The 21,056-nt window shown below is 35.0% G+C and overlaps 1 protein-coding gene across 1 annotated transcript in view; it reads right to left on the reverse strand.

Moving 5' to 3' along the window:
• TLL1 (tolloid like 1) overlaps positions 1-21,056 on the reverse strand; it is a 131,177-nt gene that overhangs the window by 56,308 nt on the left and 53,813 nt on the right. The window contains exons 2-5 of the mRNA XM_027636157.1: positions 18,418-18,528; positions 14,073-14,153; positions 11,817-11,969; positions 9,742-9,859 (exon numbers count right to left, since the gene is read on the reverse strand). Coding sequence (XP_027491958.1) covers positions 9,742-9,859; positions 11,817-11,969; positions 14,073-14,153; positions 18,418-18,528 — 463 coding nt within the window. The remainder of the gene's footprint in view (positions 1-9,741; positions 9,860-11,816; positions 11,970-14,072; positions 14,154-18,417; positions 18,529-21,056) is intronic.

A 21,056-nucleotide genomic window follows, 5' to 3' on the forward strand; every position in this document is an offset into this window, starting at 1 on the left:
GCTATCTCAACTGCTTCTCAAGTAGTCCTACCCTCAATATGAGTTAACTCTTTTCTTTCTGCTTTAGACAGTTCCAAGGATAGGTATGAAACAACTTTTTAGGTCAAAGCTCTGAATTATGCTCAGTACTTCAGTTAGAGTTATGCAATACCATGTTTAATTTATTTCTTAAAGTATCTTCCCTTAATAGCTCATTTCAAGGTAAATAAAAACAATGGCAATTTAGACTCCCTGCTATAATTCTGTGCCATCATCAATGTTGCAGGTTTACAGACTACTCTTCCACATCGCAGTAAAAGGAAGTAAAGAACACCTCTGTATTGCTCTGTGTATTTCCCCCACTGAATATAAACAGTATTAACACAAAATTACTAATTACAATATTATATACAAATATTATTATAAACACTGATAGAATAATAGCAATGGGAAAACTACCTTAAGATGTGCCCTAAAAATACAGTATAGATGATAAAAAAGGTTAAAATAAAAATTTAGAGCAGCTAAACCATTTCATCTCATGATTGCACAGTGGGTTTTACCTTTGCACCTGATATGGTTTTGCTTTAATATATTTTTCAGACTGCATACCCGTAGAATATATTAAAGTTATGGGTGAATATGTAAAGATAAACAAAGCAGTATGAATATTTTTACTATCATTTTTACACAGGATTTTATCTTTCACTAGTCACTCAACTATTTGAATATGCTTCTCTTGTACAATAAGGATATTACCATAGTTCACACACCCTCTCATTCACTCATACTCACCCTGGAGAGAAAAGTGTTTGCATTCTTAAGAAGTTTTTGGATTATTTTTTTTTTTGTTTTGTTGCGGTTTTTTTAAACCTCCTACACAGTGTTATTTACTGTTCCATCAAACCAGAGAGAGAATCCTGAAGCACTGTACTTTGAGCTAAAGGCAGTAAAACTTACAGTAACTTCTCATTCATTCATTCATTCAAAAAGCCATTGAAGACCTTCTATCCCCAGTATAGAATTTCCTATTTGCTGCTATAGGTCTGAGACTTCATATCTTGCAGAAAACACTGTTCCTTATCTTTCTTTCACAGAATCACAGAATGTCCTGAGTCAGAAGGGATCCACAAGGATCATTAAGTCCAACATTTAACTCTGCACAGGACCATCCCCAAGAATCACACCATGTACCTGAGTGAATCATCCAAATGCTTCTTGAACTCTGTCAGGCTTGGATCACTTCCCTGGGGATCCTGTTCCAGTGCCCAACCACCCTCTGGGTGAAGAACCTCTTTCTAATATCCAACCTGAACTCCCCTGATGCAACTTCAGGCCGTTCCCTTGGGTCACCGCAGAGATCAATGGAAGTTGTAGACTGCAATGACGTCTCCCCTCAGTCTCCTCTTATCCAGGCTGAACAGATCAAGTGACCTCAGCTGCTTCTCATATGGCTTCCCCTCAAGGCCCTTAACCTTCTTTGTGGCCCTCCTTTGGACACCCTCTAATAGCTTTATGTCTTTTTATATTGCAGTGACCACACAATATTCACACAATATTCAACATTTTGAAGTAAGGACTGTGGCATTTGCCTTGGCAGCCTACAAGAAGCCATGGCAGAAAACTCAAGAATCAATCAGATAAAGTAATTGGCATTCTGTGAAAGTGTGTCACCATCACCATATTAGGTGAATTTAATAAATTAGGACTTCCTACTTATGTCAAGGTCATATACATCAGTATGGTAATTATGCTATACCTACCTTAACATGTGCAGAGATAAAATGCACTGCAATGCCTAAGGGTTGTTTAAAAAATAGAAATCCATAAAATGTGTGCAATCTGTGAAAAGTCACATTACAGATTACTAAATATGGACAAAAATACACTGATTCTTGCGTGATTAGAGTTGGAAGGGACCTCTTAAGGTCTCCACTCCATCTTTTTGCTCAAAGCAGGATCAGATATGAAGTCAGACCAGGGTTGCTCAAGTCTTTATCTAATCGGGTCTTGAAAACCTACAATGGTGGAGACAGTACAACCCCTCTGAACAACCTGCTCTGATACTTGGCTGTCTATGCTGTAAAATATTTTCTACTTATACCCATTCTGATTTTCTCTTTCTCCAACTTATGTCAGTTGCCTTGTGTTCTCCAATCAAGGACCATCATGAAGAGCTTGGCTCCCTCTTCTTTTTACCCTCCCTGTAGGAACTGGGGGCTACTGCTGGGTCCCTCTGAAGCCACATCTCCAACTAAGCAAACACTGGAACTTCAGCCTTTCTTCATAGGGCAAGTGCTCCAGCTCCTGGGCATCTTGGCAGCCCTGTGCTTAAGTCCTTCCAGGTTATTAATATCTTTCTTGTACTGGGGGGCCATAACTGGATGTAGGGTCAGTCTGTAATTTAGCAAGCAGTGAGTAAAGATGGACGATCCCTTCCCTTGAGTCACCAGCTGTGCTTCTGTTCACACAGTCCTGGATGCTTTTGATTGCCTTTATTGCAAGGGCCCATGGCTGGTTTCTGCCCAGCTCACTGTCCCACGGCCTTCTCCACAGAGCTTCTTCCAAGCCAGCAGTGCCTGACTTATCTTGAGCTTCCTTCCCACATGCAGGGCTTTGCGTTTGCCCTTGTTGAACTTCATACAGTCCTTGTTGGTCAGTTCCTCCAGCCTGCCTGGGGCCTTTTGGGTGGCAGCTCTACTACTAAGGCTATCATCTGCCCCCCCTTCCCCACTTGGTGTCATCTTCAAAGCTGACGAGAGCATGAACTCTCACCTCTTCATGGATCATTGGTAATGATGTTAAAAAGGACAGGTTGCAGGATAAGTCACAGTTTTACCACAACCCTCCAAGCTCTACTACACAACCAATTTTAACCTATTTAGTTTTCCATTCACCTATAGTCCTGCAAAATACACCTTGGAGATTGAACAGATTTAAACTCATTTGTTTAAAGCCTGGAATTTAATTTGTAATTAAAAATCTTTACGATCCGAATACAACACATGATCACAGTGCAAGAGACTGATCAGAATAAAGGTAGGATAACCAATATAATTATGAAAAGGCAGAATGAATCCTTTTGTTTAAAATAGTCTAGACACTTCAGCAGAGTCTTCATATTTACCACTGGAAACTCTTTAGAGAAAAATTGCAATGCAGAACTAAAGAACTTTAATCATTATTTATAGCTTTAAAAAAATCAAGGTTATTGAGACTGTAAGTTGTAGAATATTTAACACATTTTCAATAGTTTTAACATGCTTATGTCACTGAATTCATATACACTACATACTTCAGCTAGCAAAAACATATTTGGTGGCTTAAAAATTTCCATATATATTCAATATAATTCACAGGATACTTTGGGGATGAATAGAAAAAAAATCTAAATAGTACCCTCTATGATGTCTCCTTCTTTGCTTTTATTGACACTATTCATAACCAGGGCAAAAGAATAAAGTAAGAATTTAACTACACTCTATTTCTTCCTATCCTTTTTACTTCTTTTAGAAAAAAGAGGGTCCAAATTTTTAAGGTTCTGCACTGTATCTTGGAAAAGGTCAGGTAAGAGCTGTGTACTAAAAGCAGAATAACAAAATGGCTGGTACAAACCACTATTGAGACAATTCATAAATAAGAAAATATGGTAAATAAATACCTAATTAACCAAAGTATCAATTACAATTAAAAATACCAAGAGGATGATTGTTTCTTGAAAGTGGAGTTGTTTCAGATCACTTCTGAAAGCTGTTAGTGGTATTTCATAAATCGGATAGATTTTTTGGGTGTTTGACAAAATAATTTGACATTTTACTACTACAGCAGTGAAAAACAAGAAAAGTTGTGCATTATCAAATGTATTTAGTGACTGAGAATACCTCATCTGACACATTTGAAAGATGTTTCTTTTCAGAAGAAAAAAATTAACCCTAATCTTTTACATAGTATTCCTCTAGGTTGTCTAACATTGTACATCTAAGCCCCAATACACTGGAAATTATTTTTTTAATGCTGGCTTCCTCCAAAAAACTAATCAGACAGAGGACTATGGTAACTCCCCTATACAGGTTGCTTGATAGATTTCAAGTACTTCACAGAAAATATAAATAAATTTACTGAGTGTTTCTTTACATGCCAAGGAAAATTAGAATTAATACAAGTCTTAAAATAATAGCAGCAATGCACACTTATAGAAGTTCATTAGGATTTTTTAGGTTGAGTGTCATGTCAAGCACACAGATTCAACCAATTAAGCTACAAGACTCTGATCACTTCAATAACTGGATTGAGAAAAAGAGTAAGGGAAACTAAGAAAAAAAAATCTATGAAGTAATTTGCAATATTATGGGTCTGACCCCAGGTGTGTTTGGCAAAAGATAAAGACACCTCTGTGCTGTCTGAGCACTTGTCACACCACTTAAACTGAATCAACTGGCAGCTTTTAAAGCTCATCTCTTTAATCTTTATTGTACCAGACAGCAGTTGGAGACAGTAACTATTTATGAATCTCTAATTCCATTTAATCAGTCTAGCTGATCAATGATGGTGAGCAATGAGAAATAAATGACAGAGAGACAGTGAAACTACTGGAACAACATATTCATTCTCTTAAATTAATATGAAGGAAGAAAGAATCAGGTAGGGTCAATGCCACACTTTTTTAAAAAAGCTGCATTCTTGAGAATGTGATAATATAAAAATCATCACAGACCACAACATCATCTTGCCATGGCACTGACTGTATGAAATTGTGGATGAAAAACTGCAGAATTTCATAAGCACAGTAGGACTGCATATCATCACCTATGTTACACAAATGAAGAGAAAGAGGTTCACAAAATTCCCAAATAAAATCTCACTCTGGAAGCAGAGTTTTTTTCTTGGTGAAAACACCTCTTTCAATCACAAACATAACTTGATCTGTACAAAGTAGATATTGGCTATGACCTGGCTTGATGAATTTGCTTTTTGTCAGGGATCAAGATACAATCATGGTTACTAAATATTCTGATTCACTGCCCTAAGAGGACCTGTAGTGATGGCAGAAGTGGCTACTGCTTCTTTACCTGCTCAGTAACAAACAGTCAAGAGTCCACCCTCAGCTAACAGCTGCCCATCCCAGTGTATGAACATAAACCATGCCTCAGAGAGTTAATGCACTGTGTTTTAGACTATGACAACCGGTCACCTGTCCCTTGCTCACACACAGGCTGCAGGCCATGTCACAGTCAGCAGGGAAGCTATGGGCAGGAGGAGTGTCAGCTGCCAGGGTTAATCAACACCTGAGAGCATGAGTCAGCCTTCCCCAGTGCACAGATTATTTAGCACAACTCTGATTTCTCCTCATTTCATAAAATTACTGAGCACCTTTTATAACGTTCTTTAGCTGAAGAATGCTGCAAAAGTGCACCTCAGGCAATGAATTAACCTGTTTCACCAATTTGCCTGCTATGCCTATTCAATTTATTATATACTATATGTCTATATAATATAACAAGTTCAGAAGAGGTTAAAACATTCAGAAGCTGTTCAGTCTACAATGTTTGGAGAAGCATATGAAACACAAAAATCAAATCTCTATCTCAGATGTGTTTGTCAAATACTCATACAAGAGGATACAATATTGATTGCAATGTCATCTAAATTTTGTCATAAAAAGTGCTTAAGTCTTCTAGTGGAGAAAAAAATTGCCACAAACTGAGCTCAAAGGTATGCTGAGCTACCAGAACAATATGACTAATTGTGATGTTTTTTTCTCTATTTTTGTTTCACTATATAAAAAGAAGCTTTATCTTGTACTCAGTAATATTTATTAAGAGCAGGTGACTTGAGGCCATCTCACTTTGCTGACCCTTTTTTAGGTTTGCATACAGAGAAGTATACTGATTGTGTCTTCAGGCATTTTCAATTTGATAGGAAAAAACATAAGGATAGAGAAGCAGTAGTGAACAAAGGGTATTTTAAATCTGTTACCAATTAAGAGTTTCATTTGCCCTATTCAACTAGGTGCATAAATATTTGCTGTAATAGATATTAAAGGCAGTATACACTGCTTGGTTGCTAGAAGTATCAAAACCATAATATCTTAATACTATATTCTTATTCTCACATCTGGAGGTTGTGGATACAAATGACTATCAGTAATTAGAAAATTTCAAAGTACTAAGTGATTCATCTGTACTACAAAACTATATTTCAACACTTAGCTGTTATCAAACTCAAGTTAAATAAACCCATGATAAATAATTACAGTTTAAGACTTCAGCAGATTAAATTATTCTGATGGGAAGGAGGGAGCCAGCTGTAAAGCTTTTGACATTTTTCCAAACAAGCTCTCCACAAGCAAATCAGAGAAGTCTGATACCAAGGGGGGTATAAAGGTAGCTCGAATATTATAATAAGTCAAGATAGAGAAGATGCCTTTTAAATTTGCAGTCTGAGAAAAGACTGCTAAATATCATGAAGACAAACCTGGAACTCACAGTAACTTTAAGAAGAGATCTGGAAAGGTAAATATGGAATTATTTGATACCCTAAGATGTGCAAATCATGGTACACACTGGAACTAATGATGGGGTGTCAGTGTTGCAAAAAGAGCTCTGGTCCTTTTTTGGAGTCACATTCCAGCTGACCATGCATTGAACGTGGCAGCTGTTGAGAAATAGGGGGCCATCGTGCTTAGGTACCTAAGTGGAAGGAGAGGCTACAAGATACATGAATATCTCTCACACTGGCTCAGCAGAAGTAATGACTCATCTGGACCAGCATACCCTAGTTTTTGGGTCCTATATTTCAAGAAAGATGTGAATTAGTTGAAAAGAATCTCAAAGAACAAAACAGGGTGATCAAAAGCATAGAAAACACTATTTATCAGGAAAGATTAAATGAATTAGGTGTTTTCTAGGCCCAAAAGAAAATAGAACTGAGGGTAGACATAACAAAAGTCTCAAATTATGTAACAGATTCCTTTGAAAAGAAATAAGAATAATTTCTTTTCTATGGCCATAGTGAGCAGAAAAAATAAGTTAATGTACTTTAACTGCAGTAAGAAATATCTGTTTTAGTTATGACCAAAAATACCACCTTCAACTTCCTACGTTTCTTATATTACAGATGCTGAAGCAATACAATTTCTGTGAAATACTCATTTTTGCAGGTTTTTAGAAAACCAGTTAGACAAGCACATATCAGCAATTACTTAGGTATAGCTATTTCTGTCTTAGGAATATACTGGACAACTTTCTGAGATTCCTTGCAGTCCTATGGGACTCAAAAATCAAACTTATCTTTTGTTCACTGATGATATGTAACCACTCAACTTTAGGAAGGTCACGTATCTCTGATAACCAGCTGCTATGTTTCAAATATGCTTTTTCCACCACTGCCCTTCTGGGATGATCTTCCCATGAACTGTTTCAAGATGTAATACATTACACTCCAAACTATCCTTAATGTTTACAATGGCTCAGTAACACTTCCCTTGCTAGTGTGCTAGTGCTGTCATCTGAGACATCTGAGATATGGCCACCTGAATTTCTGCATATATGACTGTCTACTTTGTTTCATTAAATGTGCTATGGTTTGACTGTGCACTCTTTGGGGCAGGGTTTATCATGTAGTTTTTTATTTCAACAGTCCTAAGTACAATAAAATCTCCGTCATCTGTGAATGTTAGCTGCCATGGTACTACAAACAATAATGACACAATGTGCTAACGAAACAACACAGCAGGGTGCTATGGGAAAGAACTGAGATTAATTTTACACGACTGGCCATGTAGCACAGAAAGTGTTTGCAATTGGTTTGGTGTCGCTTTAGTCTGGGCTCTTTCCATGGAAAATCCTGCATCAGCACTGTATGCTGGTGGGTAGTGCACAGTGGTTCCTGTTCACCCAGAAAATATAGGCTCTTATTTATCTGGCTCTTCCTGAAAGGACTTATGGGCACAAAAAAAAAAAAAAAAAAAACAACCAACAAACAAACAACAAACCAAAACCACAAAAAAACCAAAAAAACCACATTCAGTTGCCCCTTCTGTTTGGTCTGGTTTTGTTTCATCACTGATGCACTCTTAATAGCCACAGTCTTCTTTGTTTTTACTTTAAACTTGTTACGGACTTTGTAAATTATTTGTATTTTGCAAAGTACCCACCAATAAAACAACCTTACTGGTAAAAGGTAATGTTGACTTTGAAAGTAGTTACTGAGTATATTCCAACCTTCTGGTTAAAACTGGTTATAATCCAGCCTTCCCCCTAAAGTGATTTGATCTCATAAAGCATCAATCAGCCTAAGGAACAGTTCTTTGGCTGGAGAGATTTTCTGTCATTTGGTTTTGGGTATTTTGAAGTTGTAGAATTTACATTTGGTAGATATCTTCATACTTCTCTTTCTAAAGTGACTGAAACCACTTATATCTTTCACACTCTTCTGTTTAAATTTACACTGCTTTCTGCCTCTGTGAGCAAAAGGGAACCATCATGACTTTTCTCTGGTTCCCATTTCTCTTGCAGCTGTGTGTCAGCATCCCTCAATCCTATCTTATGGGTGAATTCTATCTTATGGGTTATGTTAACTAAAATAATAGCCATGCTGGCTCAGAACAAAAATCTGTTTCATTTGGTACTGTTTCTAACAGCAGTCTAGGGGTCTACAGCATACCTAGAGTGGCATAAGAACATGACAGGCAACCATAGAATAAGCTCCCCAATTGCAAGGATCTGCAGCTCAGAGACTTTCAGAGTCAAAGGTGATCCCTTTCTAAAATAGCCTAGGACTGGGTTTTATTATGTTGTCCTATGCCTTAAGAAGAACGTCATGGGTACTTCAAACAAATAATTCTACATGTAATTTTACAGGTTATAAATTAAATACATTCAGGTTCATTTCTACAATGCAAGGAGGCCCCAAAACTTCTTTTCGCTTCCCTATCCTATTACAATTCAAAAGTAGGCATACAAAGGGTTAAATGATCAAGAAGTCAGGAAGACAGAGAACTGTTCACTGGGAAGCCTAAAACCCAAATGGGAGGTGACTGTCAGAAGTACAGAATTTACACAGATAGTGTGCACTCTTCTTGGGAAATACACATGGTCCACTCAGGAAGTTCACTGACCACTATATGAAATCAAGAATTCTGAGTGGAATAAATAACAAATGTAGCTGACTGAGGCATTCATGAGCAGTAATATCTGAAAATGGAACGTGGTGATAAATGGAAAGCTGCACCTATGAATAATAAAACCTGTTCTATTCACTTTTACAACACCAGTGACCTAGAAAAAGGAATTTGCAAAATGGTCATGAATTTGGTCGTTAAACAAATCTGGGCAAGGATACGAGAGATAAAACTACAGTTAACAACAATTATGGTGGAAAAAGGATACGGGATAGATGTCCATACATAATTCACCAATGACATGGAGAAAGCTAAGAATAAACAAATGACAAACCTGTAATACCTTTAGAGCAATGCATATAAATATTAGAAGCATGACTGAAAGCCAAACATAAGTCTCATATCTAGGTATATATAGCAAGATTATTTTATCTAGAAATAGACAAAAGAGATGTAACTTCACAAAGTTACTACACATACTGGTTTCAATGAACTTAGAAGGCAGAACACGGGTATCATTTAAATGCAGTAACTATCTATTCATTTTCCTGTGAAGAATATATTCCCTTATAACTGCAAAGTTGAGAAACATGCCAAAATGTTGAAAGCACAAGTATCTGTTACCATACACTCACACTTACCCACATGGTCTGTATGTAAAAACAATATAGCTTTCCTCATCGCTTCGTTCGATAAATGTAACGCACGTGTACTTTTCCCAGTGCCGCATGGCCTGTTTGAACATGGCGCGCTGGGTGCCTGGAAGGACAGTTGTACGAGATGAAATAAGAGACTTTTCTAACTACATCTTCCTCCTTACAATCCATACCAGGAATACAGGCCTGGAAGGAGTCAGTGAATCATGAAGCCCTGTGTGTCCCAGCAGTCCCATGTACTGCCAGATTCCAATTAAAGGCATTCTCAGAACATCATCTCATCATACCATATGTGCCTGCAAGGGAACTGATACTGCCTGACACACTCTAGTAAAGACAAAACCTGCAATAAAAACCACAACTATTTTACACCAGAGGAAGATAGAAGAAATACAGTGTTGCTTATGTGCCTGCATCAGCATAACATTTGCTAAGCAATTTCCCAGATGAACATCAAGTGAATCACCTTGAGGGGAAAAAAAAACAGAAAGGAAAAAACAAAGAAATTTGAGGAACCCTGGATTTTAGCTATCTATCTAATAGAAAGAAAGAAAAAAAAAATCCTACAGCCTTCCACTCTGGAGACCAGTTTAATCTAAGCCATTTAAATAGGCATACCAGTCGAAGCATTTGATTTAAATAAGGCTGACCTCAACAGGGACAAGTCTCTTCTTCTTTGCATCAAAATCTTTCAGAAAACAAATGATATATCAAAAGTGGGAAATTAAGAATTTGGTAAAATGCTAAGCACACATAGATACTAGTTTTAAAAATGAGAAACACATTCAGAAAAGGTCAGAGTTGTACCCTACATGCAGATGCAGCCAGGCCAGCTCTCAGCACAGAACACAAAGCCAGCCAGTACACAGTACTTCAGAGAGCATAGCAATGTAATTTCACTGCCTGACAAAAGACAAAGTTTATTGACATAGTGGCAGTATCTGAGAATATAGCAGTATCGCTTCAAAAAGAACATTATTATTTGGCAAGAATTTGCTAACAGAAATACATCCATCTTGCAGGTTACAGTATAGGATAATTTAAAAAAAAAATCAAATCTTTTTTAAACCTAAAGATGACAAAACCTCAAAGTTTGTAAAAATGGCAAGTTCAAATCATATCTGATTCTAAAAATTAAAGGTTATTCCATCCAATCTTGCCCTTTTCCTTTATCTTTAAGCAACATTTTCCAAGCCTTAGAATTTAACTTTCTTTATGAAAAAGGTAAAATGTTTAATCTGGTATGCTTTCATTTAGCTTACTATGATTATTTCAGAAGATAGTAATCCTAAAGTAAAGGTCACATTTGGTATAGTACTATGTAAATTCACAAACTGGAAGTTTGACTGTAGATGTCAGTTTGAAAGGAATGAATGGTTTCTCCAGATACAGGCAATGTGTGAGCATTTGCATGTTTCTTTTGGTTGCCTGTATTGTCATGCACAGTAAATGTTATTACATATCTTTTCCCATTATATTTGGGTTTTTTTGCTCCATTCTCTTTAAAATTATCTCTTACATTCTCATTGATATTGATCCATTTATATTTTTCAGGGATAACAAGTATTTTAAACTTTTTCTACAGTTTTCTGCCAAGAATTCTATTGGCAGTCTTTCTTCTTGTCGTATATAACGTCTGTGTGTACCCATCTGAAAACCAAACTGAGGAATGACAAAACACATTTGAGTCAGTTTGTTGAGTGAAATCAGTTTAGTAGAATATATGTCACACCAGCTGAATTCGATATATACTTGTGCCAAATATCCTACATTAAAAAAAAAAAAAATCCCCCAGAAAACAGATTTCTTGACATTCTGTTACTTTGGTTCTTGGAAACAAACATGCAACAGGAAATTTTAAGCAAAGAAAAAGATCCTTCCCTCTCTAAGAGACAGTTATACATTTTTATTATGTAGCTTGCCTTTGAAAACAATTAATTAGACTAAGATTTTTTCTTTTGACTTTCATAGTATGACTTCACTTCTAAAAATTAAAAAAAAAAAAGAAGGCAATTCAAAAAAATCATATTTCCTCTTTCCATCCAAAACATAAAGCTTACCAGTGAAATTTCCACCTATAACATATGGAATGACACCCCCTGGCCATATTCTTTCTGTTCGTGATGTAGCAGCTCTAGGAAATCGGTTTTTCTCATTTTTCCCTGAGAATTTTGCAGCAGTTCTTCCTTTAGATGTATTATTTTGCTCAAAACCTGTAATGATAATTAAAATACTGAATGAGGTCACATACACACACAAAAAGAGAACAACTATTTTCCAGCAGGTCAAACTCAGATCATTTCTTCATGCCTCTTAAAAGTAGGACATTGCTGTTACGTGACAGTCTATCATTACTTAGTTTTCTGAGAAAGGCTTGAAATAAGTCTGAATCCTCATTTTTTAAACATATCTCAAGTAACAATTTTGCACGTATGTTTATCAACTGGAATGAGCATTGCATAATTGCATCTAAATTTTCTCATTTAATAAAAATATTTGGAAATAACACTGTGTTTTTAGTGGGTTTTTTTGGAATTTCTTTTTTTTTCTGGCTTTAGTGTTATTTTGTACCTTTTAATAAACTAGTATTTTTCCAGCAAATAACGAAAGTCTTTGGACAGACTCAAAGTAATCAAAGCATCCACTATCTCTTTCATTTTTATTGTATGATCTGGAAAAAGCACCAGAGCAGAAAGAAATCCATACATTTTTCATAAACTAACTTTTGGACCCTATGAATAAGTATTACTCATGGCTGGAGTTTCTTTACAAGAGAAAAAAATATCTACCATTCTCAGGGATATTACCACCATTCATTCCATTACAGTCAAATCTTTCTAAATCAGCTGAAACCTACAGTGACAACAGAAAAGGATAAGGATAGTTAGACAAGGACTTGAACACAAGAACAGGTGCTTCTTCTGAAGCAATTTATAGGTTAGTATGCAGATCTGAGCAGTTCATAAAAACAGATCCCTTGAAAGGGATCAACAAATCTTACTCAGTGCAGTTGAAATCTTACTCCTCATTGAAGAGTACACTTTCCCTCTACGAGAATTCCCTGTGATACCAGGTGCACCAAAGTGTTAATGACTAGCTCAGAATCAGGAAGGATTCCAGAGCAGGATCACAGTAAGCAATTTTGGCATAGCCCCAGGGCTGAGAGAGCAGCAAAAGGAAGAAAAGGGAGAAGCTCCAGCACAATGCAGGGAGAAAGCTCTTTGATACACAGGAAGAAAAGCCTATCTTTGTAACAAGCTGCATGTAACAAATTATATCAGGAGCGATACAGAAAATTCCAGGGATTTAAAAAAACCAAAACAACACACTCAGGTAAAACAAGTAACTTATCCTTGTAATTAAAAAAGTGTGTTAACGGGAATTATGCAACAGTCTACACAACAGGTAGACACTTTACAGAAAAACTCTTGTTACACTTAATATGCAATCATTACTGAACCACTTCAGATGTTTACATAGATGTTTTACCATTTCAAATTCTTTTTATCAGTGCACTCCAGAACTCTAGGTGAGAAATTTATGCCAAATTGCATGTGAAAGACTACAAGAATTTATGCAATACTAAAATTTTAAATCTCTTATAAAGAATGAAAATCATATATCAAAGCACATCTGCAAAGGCAGTTACCATGCTCTGGTTAACCTTGCAAGATACATTTAGACAAAATGTGGTACGATTACAATGAAGTTTTACATATTTTCCTTTTTGAAGTTGACGTTTCATAATATTAAAGTGACGTCTCCTTGCATTAAATACAGTGAGTAAACTCAACCAGTATTATTGGAGATTCCACTTCTGTGGGCTGTTGAATTCAACTACATTTATACTGACAAGAGCATGATTAGTATAAAAATGTGCTTGTTCAGCATAACACACTACAGATGATTCAAACACAGTATGAATCATCAGAATGCCCCACCTGGATCCAGAAAAAAAGAAAGAAACAAACAAAATTAGTAGCTATGCAGCATAGCCTACCTGCCATGAAAAGACACTGTATGGATATTAGTTGAGCTGATAATTGTGAACACAGTCATACAAAAAAGTTAAGCAGTTTTTAATACAAGATTTAAAACTATGTATTTTAGCTTCCAAATTTGATACTGATGTAGAACTCTAAGAAAAAACAACAAAAAGCTAATCTCTTCATTACTATTCTTGCACTATTTATTTTATAATTTGTTTATGCCAATAGCAATACATGAAGGCTTTAAAGTGTTAAAATACTATCATCATTAACGTTCATGATACACTACGACATCAGGCAACTTGCTGATTTAAACACTGAAAATACCAGAGCCAAATCTTCTTATCCTCTCTATAAGCTGATAGAGGGCACCGTGTTTTTTTGACATTCCATGTTCTCCAAAGCCACCTTTAAAAGGAAAGAAAAAAAAAAAAAAAGAAATTTTCAAAAGTTAAAAACATGGAATCTTAAACCTACAGTAACTATATAGCCTGGAGAAATTAGAAAACGTCCCATAAAATCTGCAATGCAACTTAAAGGAAACTTAATATTTTTAATGATTTGCATAAAAATTTTTCAAGTATTCTTGACAATGTAATAAAAACACATTATTAGCTGAAAAATTTTCTAATATGCATTCCATGAATGTAAGTCAACATTTCTTTGTTAGTCAGGCAAGTCATGACAATTACATCATCTAATCATTATTTGGAGCTTTTTTTGTTTCTGGTGACCTTGACATCCTCAGAGCTATATTGACTGACAGCTAAAAGGCTTTCCCTCACAGAAATTTCCTGAGTGCATGCCACAATTTTCTCATTCCAAGGGAGGGAAAGAGGGAGAGCAAACAGCCAAAGTTCCATCAGAAAAAAAACGAACAAAAAAAAAACCCACAACCAAAAAACCCAACAAAAACCAAAATCACAACAACAACAAACGACAAAAAAAAACCCAACCCTTCACCACACATAAGAAAAAAAAAACCCCAAAAAAAACCCTCCAACAAAACTGATGCAGACTTAATATTTTTGATTTTAACATGAAAGATTTGGGGTTTTTTTCCAGCACACAAATAGATGTCAATGCACTCTAAAAGCTTTGAAACATTACAAGCTGGTGTATATTGCAGTAAGACCTCACAGGCAAATAAATAGATAGATAGATGGATAGGTAGATAGAAAGATAGATAGGTAGATAGATAGGTAGATAGATAGGTAGATAGGTAGATAGATAGATAGGTAGATAGATAGATAGACAGATAGATAGATAGATAGATAGATAGATAGATAGATAGACAGACAGATAGATAGATAGATAGATAGATAGATTGATAGATATCTGTGTCATTACAGCAATCAACGAAAATCTAAGTTATTAAGTAGTTTATTTTAACATTTACCATCCCATTTACAGAAATAAAACACATTTCTGGGTTTACTGCATGCAGTCTGACACATACACTCTTCACATATAAACCTTTTGTGGCTGCAAGTGCCTTTTCAATCACCAGTAAACCAGAAGCAAGAACACTGACAACACTGCACTAGTCAATTAAATCATTCAGAATTGTTCAGACAGTTTTGTGATTTTCATAATTTTGCACTAGGTTGTATTTTACAATTCATAATCTGTTATAGGACAAGTGAATTTTTAAACTACTTTTACAATAGAAAAAGTAAAAAGATGGAAACAGATCATTGACATCTCCAATGCCATTAAAAAGACCTTTCCAAAATTCCTATGAAAACTTTCAACATATACGTAGAAAATACATTTATTAAACAGTAACTTAAAATCATATTGCACATGAGAAAATTCCATAAAAGGCAAGTTAGTGTGTGGTTGCTCAGTGAATAACAATGTGCCTAATTATTTGGATTACACTGTCACATAGTTGCTGGCTCCCTCGAGAAAAAATTTCCAAATTTTTAAAAACATTTTAGATAGATGAGGTAATACATTCCTTTCCAACAAGCTACATAAGAACTATAGCATATACTGTATAGAATATAACATTGATCATCATTAATGTAATTGTCTCTCATGTTACCATTCATCTTATAAAATAAGGTATATAGCTAAAGATTCTAAAAGAATATTAAAAAGTCCTTAAAAGCATCATCTGTCAGAAATAACAGAAAACCCCCAGAGAATCCATTATTTACTTAAGGAAATTATTATACTATATTTCTAGAAAAAAACCCCTCTCACTTTCATCTTACTACTGCTTGTGCATTTCATTTAGCGAAAACTAAAGAAGAATAAGTATCTCAGCTAGACTAAGCTGTCTTATATGAATAATATTAAGTCTTGCCAAGCCACACAGCCTAAAAAAAGTTTTAAAAAAATTTATATTTGCTGTGTCCTCTCAGAGTTCAAGCAGGAGAAGGTAGATGGCTTAGGTAGTTTGGACTCAATATACACGTAAAATTTTTATCAGCTCTACTGTTGTTTCTATTTACAATGATTATGCATTTTGCTTGGATGGAATGAAAAATAAAATAAAAGAGCCATACTCCGGGAAGCTCACAGATTATCTGACAAATCCAGACAGATAATCCTCCCCAAAAGGAGCAGTCACATAATGTGAATTGGCCTGTGAGCCTCAGGATTTTAATTAGAGTTGCAATGACAACTGTGTCTCCACCACTCCATCTTCATGGTTTACAACCAAGTATCTAACCCTTCTACCAGATGTCACCTTTAGTTTGTGAAGACCAGTTACAGAGGATGCTCAGAATTCAACCTTGCAATTGTGTTTATAACTAAGGTAAAATTTTGCTGGCTATATTACAGACATTTTACATTCCTTTTCCAGTTGCTACCTAATATCAACTAGCTAGTTGTTGGCAATTTGCTATTTCAGGAATTAAGGGGAGAAAAGCATACTAGGCTGTGCAGTTTGCAAAAATAGGCTAAATTCCAAGTTTATGCACCAAGAATTCTGTAAATGTAGAAAAAAATTACATATGTGCTGTGCAAAATTGAGTTCTCCAATGTTGTTTTTAGAAAAAGCAAGAATGCTGAGGGTTCACTGAGAGCAATTATGAAGTCATCAACCTCAGGAGAGCTTGTTGTCAAAAGTTTAGTCCTGCTGACTATCACAGTTGGATTGACTTGTCTTGTGCAACACAGGTAGAAAAATTTGATCCAAATATGTTAGTAATCCTCGACAGGGTGACTCGATATCCTGAACAGGATACCATTCACAACAAAAGATGATGTGCCTATCACAAAACACGTAAGGAAGGAAAAACTAAATAATATTAAATATAATTTAAAAACTGCTTAGTAATGTATATTGTTTCTGTAGCCATTAAAAAAAAAAAAAAAAAAAAAAAAAGAAAAAGAACAACTTTGCACTTAAAAAGAAGAAATAGAAAAGCAAGATGAAAACAAGAAAAGGGAGTCATCGGGCCAAAGAAATCACTTGACTGCATTACTCCAAGGGGAAATGAGTGATCTTAGTCTACATTTTGTCAACAAAACTACTGCCTGAAATACCTTCAAAAGGTAATTGAAACTATTCATTTGGGGGAAGGGAGGCAGGGAGACCACTGATTCTAACATTTTAAAATCAAGTCTAGATCTAGAAATTATCAACACTGCTCCTGCCTTGAAAAGACAAGTGGATTTAAAAAAAGATAAAATAAATTTTCAAGTTGTCATCTAAATAGTCTAATCACAACATCTAGATAGGAAGAGTAAAAATATTTTTAAAGATATCAATATTGAAAGCTTAAATTTAAAATTGCTTCTTTCACGTGAAAAATGTACTTCCACATATCAGGAATAAGTTACAGTATCTCAGTTCAGGACCATATAAAACATGCTGAATAGAAAATAATTTTTAATATTACATTTATAAATTCTCTAATAGCATTTTTTCCAGACTTTTCCTAAGTAATTTGACTTTTTATGGTATCATAACCTGAAAATTTACAAATTCTCAGTTATCAATTTACAAATCAGACCCCAAAAGGATAAATATTTTTAAACATTAGATAGACATCCATTTAGATATGAACTATGTTTTTTCTCTTTTGCAAGCACACATATGTACACATAAATAGTATCTCTTTATCTATGCGTCTGAATATCCAGCTGCCTGTGTTAATCAGATTGCAGTTCTGGCAATAGTGCATTGTATGTTAACAGTAGCAAATAAACATATACTAAAGTGCCGTATCAATAGTTGCTTTTTAGACAAGGCAAATTATAGCAAGGATGACATGTTCTAATGTTGCTTCTAGATCTATGTACAGAACAGGATGAAATACAAAAAAGAGCAAAAGGAGGGATTGTAATCCAAGGTCCCCAGTTTTGTCTCTAGGATAACCCATAGGTTCTCCACTATCAGGAACTTTCAGTGATGAAATCAAAGCTTTGTACAATTTCCTTTCCCCCAGGACCACCTGCAGAGTAGACTCATGGTTCCTGCTCCTCAGTTCAAAAAGATATTTTTCATCAGAAATGCCAGAATAAAATTAAAATTTCTACTTCTCTCTTTCTTTCCCTAAAGCAAATTTATACTCCTTGTATAATATTTTTAAGTGTAAATTAATGCTATCCAAGACATTATACTGACTTTCGATATTTAAAACAGAGATTGCCTTCTATGTGGAATTAACTAACAGGAAAAATAAGTTAAAACAAGCTTGAAATAGCATACCTGTGTTATGGCCAAGTCTTTCATTGGAGTGCAGTGTAAGGTCAATCGTCCTGTCAATTTGAAAGATTTTTAAGTCTTCATCATCTAAGGCAATATCTCCCCAAAAGACAGCTTTAAATAAAAAAGAGCTCAATTTAATTAAAGAATTTATTTGGACAATAAAACCAATCTGAAGAATATGATGCCATGTTTACAACCTTTGGGAAAGTATATGGTAAATATATATCATATATATTTGCTTACTGATTGATGTTTTTACATGAAGAAAGAAAGAAAAGTACACAGCAAGAGACAAATAATTTGTTTCAAAATCTTACAGTCTATTTAGTTTTTATGCACATTGCCTAAATGCAATAATGTAAATGTAATACCTATCTATTAATATTTTTTTAGTATTTTAGGATGTAATAAAGTATGTAAGTAAATATAACAAAGCAGAAAATACACTGAGATGTGAAAATTTGAACTATGAAGTAAAAACATACACTACTAAAAACCACAACCTTTAAATTTCCTAACATCTCTCTGAAAATGGGAATTATTTGAAGGAATTTTTATTATGTTTCACTAACTTTCTATAGTACATTATGTTTCCCTCAGATAATTAATATGTTTATCTTTTTCTGTAAACTGAGTAAAACCCACTCTTATTTTGTATTTTCCTCTCACATTACTTGTACACTTTCCTTTTGTATTTTAATCTCACTATCTGGATGCTTTCAAATTCTTTATTTTTCAAAGCTCCAGTCTCTTTCAAGCCTTCCTTTGACCCTTTTGGTGGGTTCCTTCTTCTCTCTTTTCCTGTTTTCTTCCAGTTTCTTTCCTTCTGACTTTTGCATAGTTAATTCATCTTCCCTAAGCTGTTAACTACAACTCAGTGGACCATGATACAGCCCCACTTCCAAGAATTCAGGACCTATAACCTCAATCTCTCATCTCCACCTATTTTTTGCTGAGATTTTATCCTGAGATCTCCCTGACAACTTAAACTTACTATTAAAGATGAACTTAACAGGCCATATCCTCAATTGCTGTGAATGAAGTCAACAGAGCATGTACCAATTAACATGAGCTGAAGGGTTGTTCATTATCTTTATCCAAATTCTTCCTTTTCCCACTGCCTCTTCAATAGCTCTATTATTTGTCCCCTCAGAGTCACAAAACCCCTATGTTCAATCTTAGTGTCATCTTCAACTCCTTTTCCTCTTTCTCCCATCTGAGGAGACATCAATAACTGCTTGGTTAGTGCTCTACAGCACTACAGCTCTACAGCAAATTGTTTTCATCACTTCCATGCAACTAACCCTTGTCCAAAGTCCAGCTGTTCCCAAGTCAGTCTCTCTGGTCATCTTCCATTCAAACTTATCCTAAAAGTTAACTAGTATTCTTTGTCTATTCTTTATGTCACATTTTAGAGACCACTCATCAGATAATAGTCTCAGTAGTTTCATGTTGCTGCAAAAATTATGTATTTCTAATTTATTGATGTACACATTCATTAGTGTATAATCAAATCCTTGTAAAAAAGAGTTTTTATTTAAGTAAAAAGACAGGTATTTCTAAAGAACTTCCAGATATTACATTACTTCCTCCTATCTCCATTATTTTTCTTAAAACAAAGCAACTAGTAGAAATCACATTGTCTATGCCTTTGGTCTGCCTTGTAAAATACTTTAAGAAAACCCCCAGATCACCTACACAGTGTTCCAAACTGAAAGTGAAAGTTTCCAATTAAGAATATAACAAACAATTTATGTCTTCCCCAAATATTTATATTCTCATGTATATAATCTTTTGCACAAGATAATATTTCTTAGAAACCACAAATATTTGAGATCATTACTGAAACTGTTCAGTGACTTCTGGCACATTTCAGAAGACTATCCTTCCAAGGGTTACTATTCTTATGCTCACATTGGACACACTGGTTACATTATTCCTCTAGATAGCCTGTTCTCACCAGTGATGGTTTTTACCATCAGGTCAAGAGACAGAGCTAGTGACAGCTTTAGGTGGTTTAGGGTTTTTTCCCTTAAGCTTCTAGGAAAAAATACCCTTACATTATCAGGGTTTTGAATAGCAAGGAAACAAATCAGTAGTCTCTCTCTGACTTGAAACAAATATTATTTACTTCTACTTTTATAAACATCTTCCAGAGATTTCTCTTGAGTGTCATTCATAACAGGGACCACTGTATAAGCACACTGAAAGATTGCAAACTTGAACAAACAGAACAGAAAATGGTTAAAAGAAAAAATTATTAACATTTCAGTCTATAAAGACAAAATGTGCCCCAGCAGAGGTCACACAGATTGTTCACACCAAACTCAAGGAAGTGCTAAAGCTTAATAACAAACCCATTTTTCTTTCCTGGTGATATTGAGAGTTAACAAAAGAAAGATTCCAAATTAACAAAAGATGATGCAAAAAAATACCTCACTGACAGAAATGCACTAGCGGAAATCATTTTGGTTTCTGTGTGTAATAGTAATGTAGAAATAAGAAAACTCAAGGCAAATCAAACTTCATACTAATAATAAAGTAGAAAAAAATTAGTGGAAAATATATATTCACCCTAGTCTTGATGATGCATCTTTATCACTTTTACCACCTCACTGTGGTAACATTCACTTTAAGAA

Source organism: Corapipo altera, unplaced genomic scaffold (assembly GCF_003945725.1).
Source record: "Corapipo altera isolate COAL_440 unplaced genomic scaffold, ASM394572v1 22b, whole genome shotgun sequence".
Taxonomy (NCBI): domain Eukaryota; kingdom Metazoa; phylum Chordata; class Aves; order Passeriformes; family Pipridae; genus Corapipo; species Corapipo altera.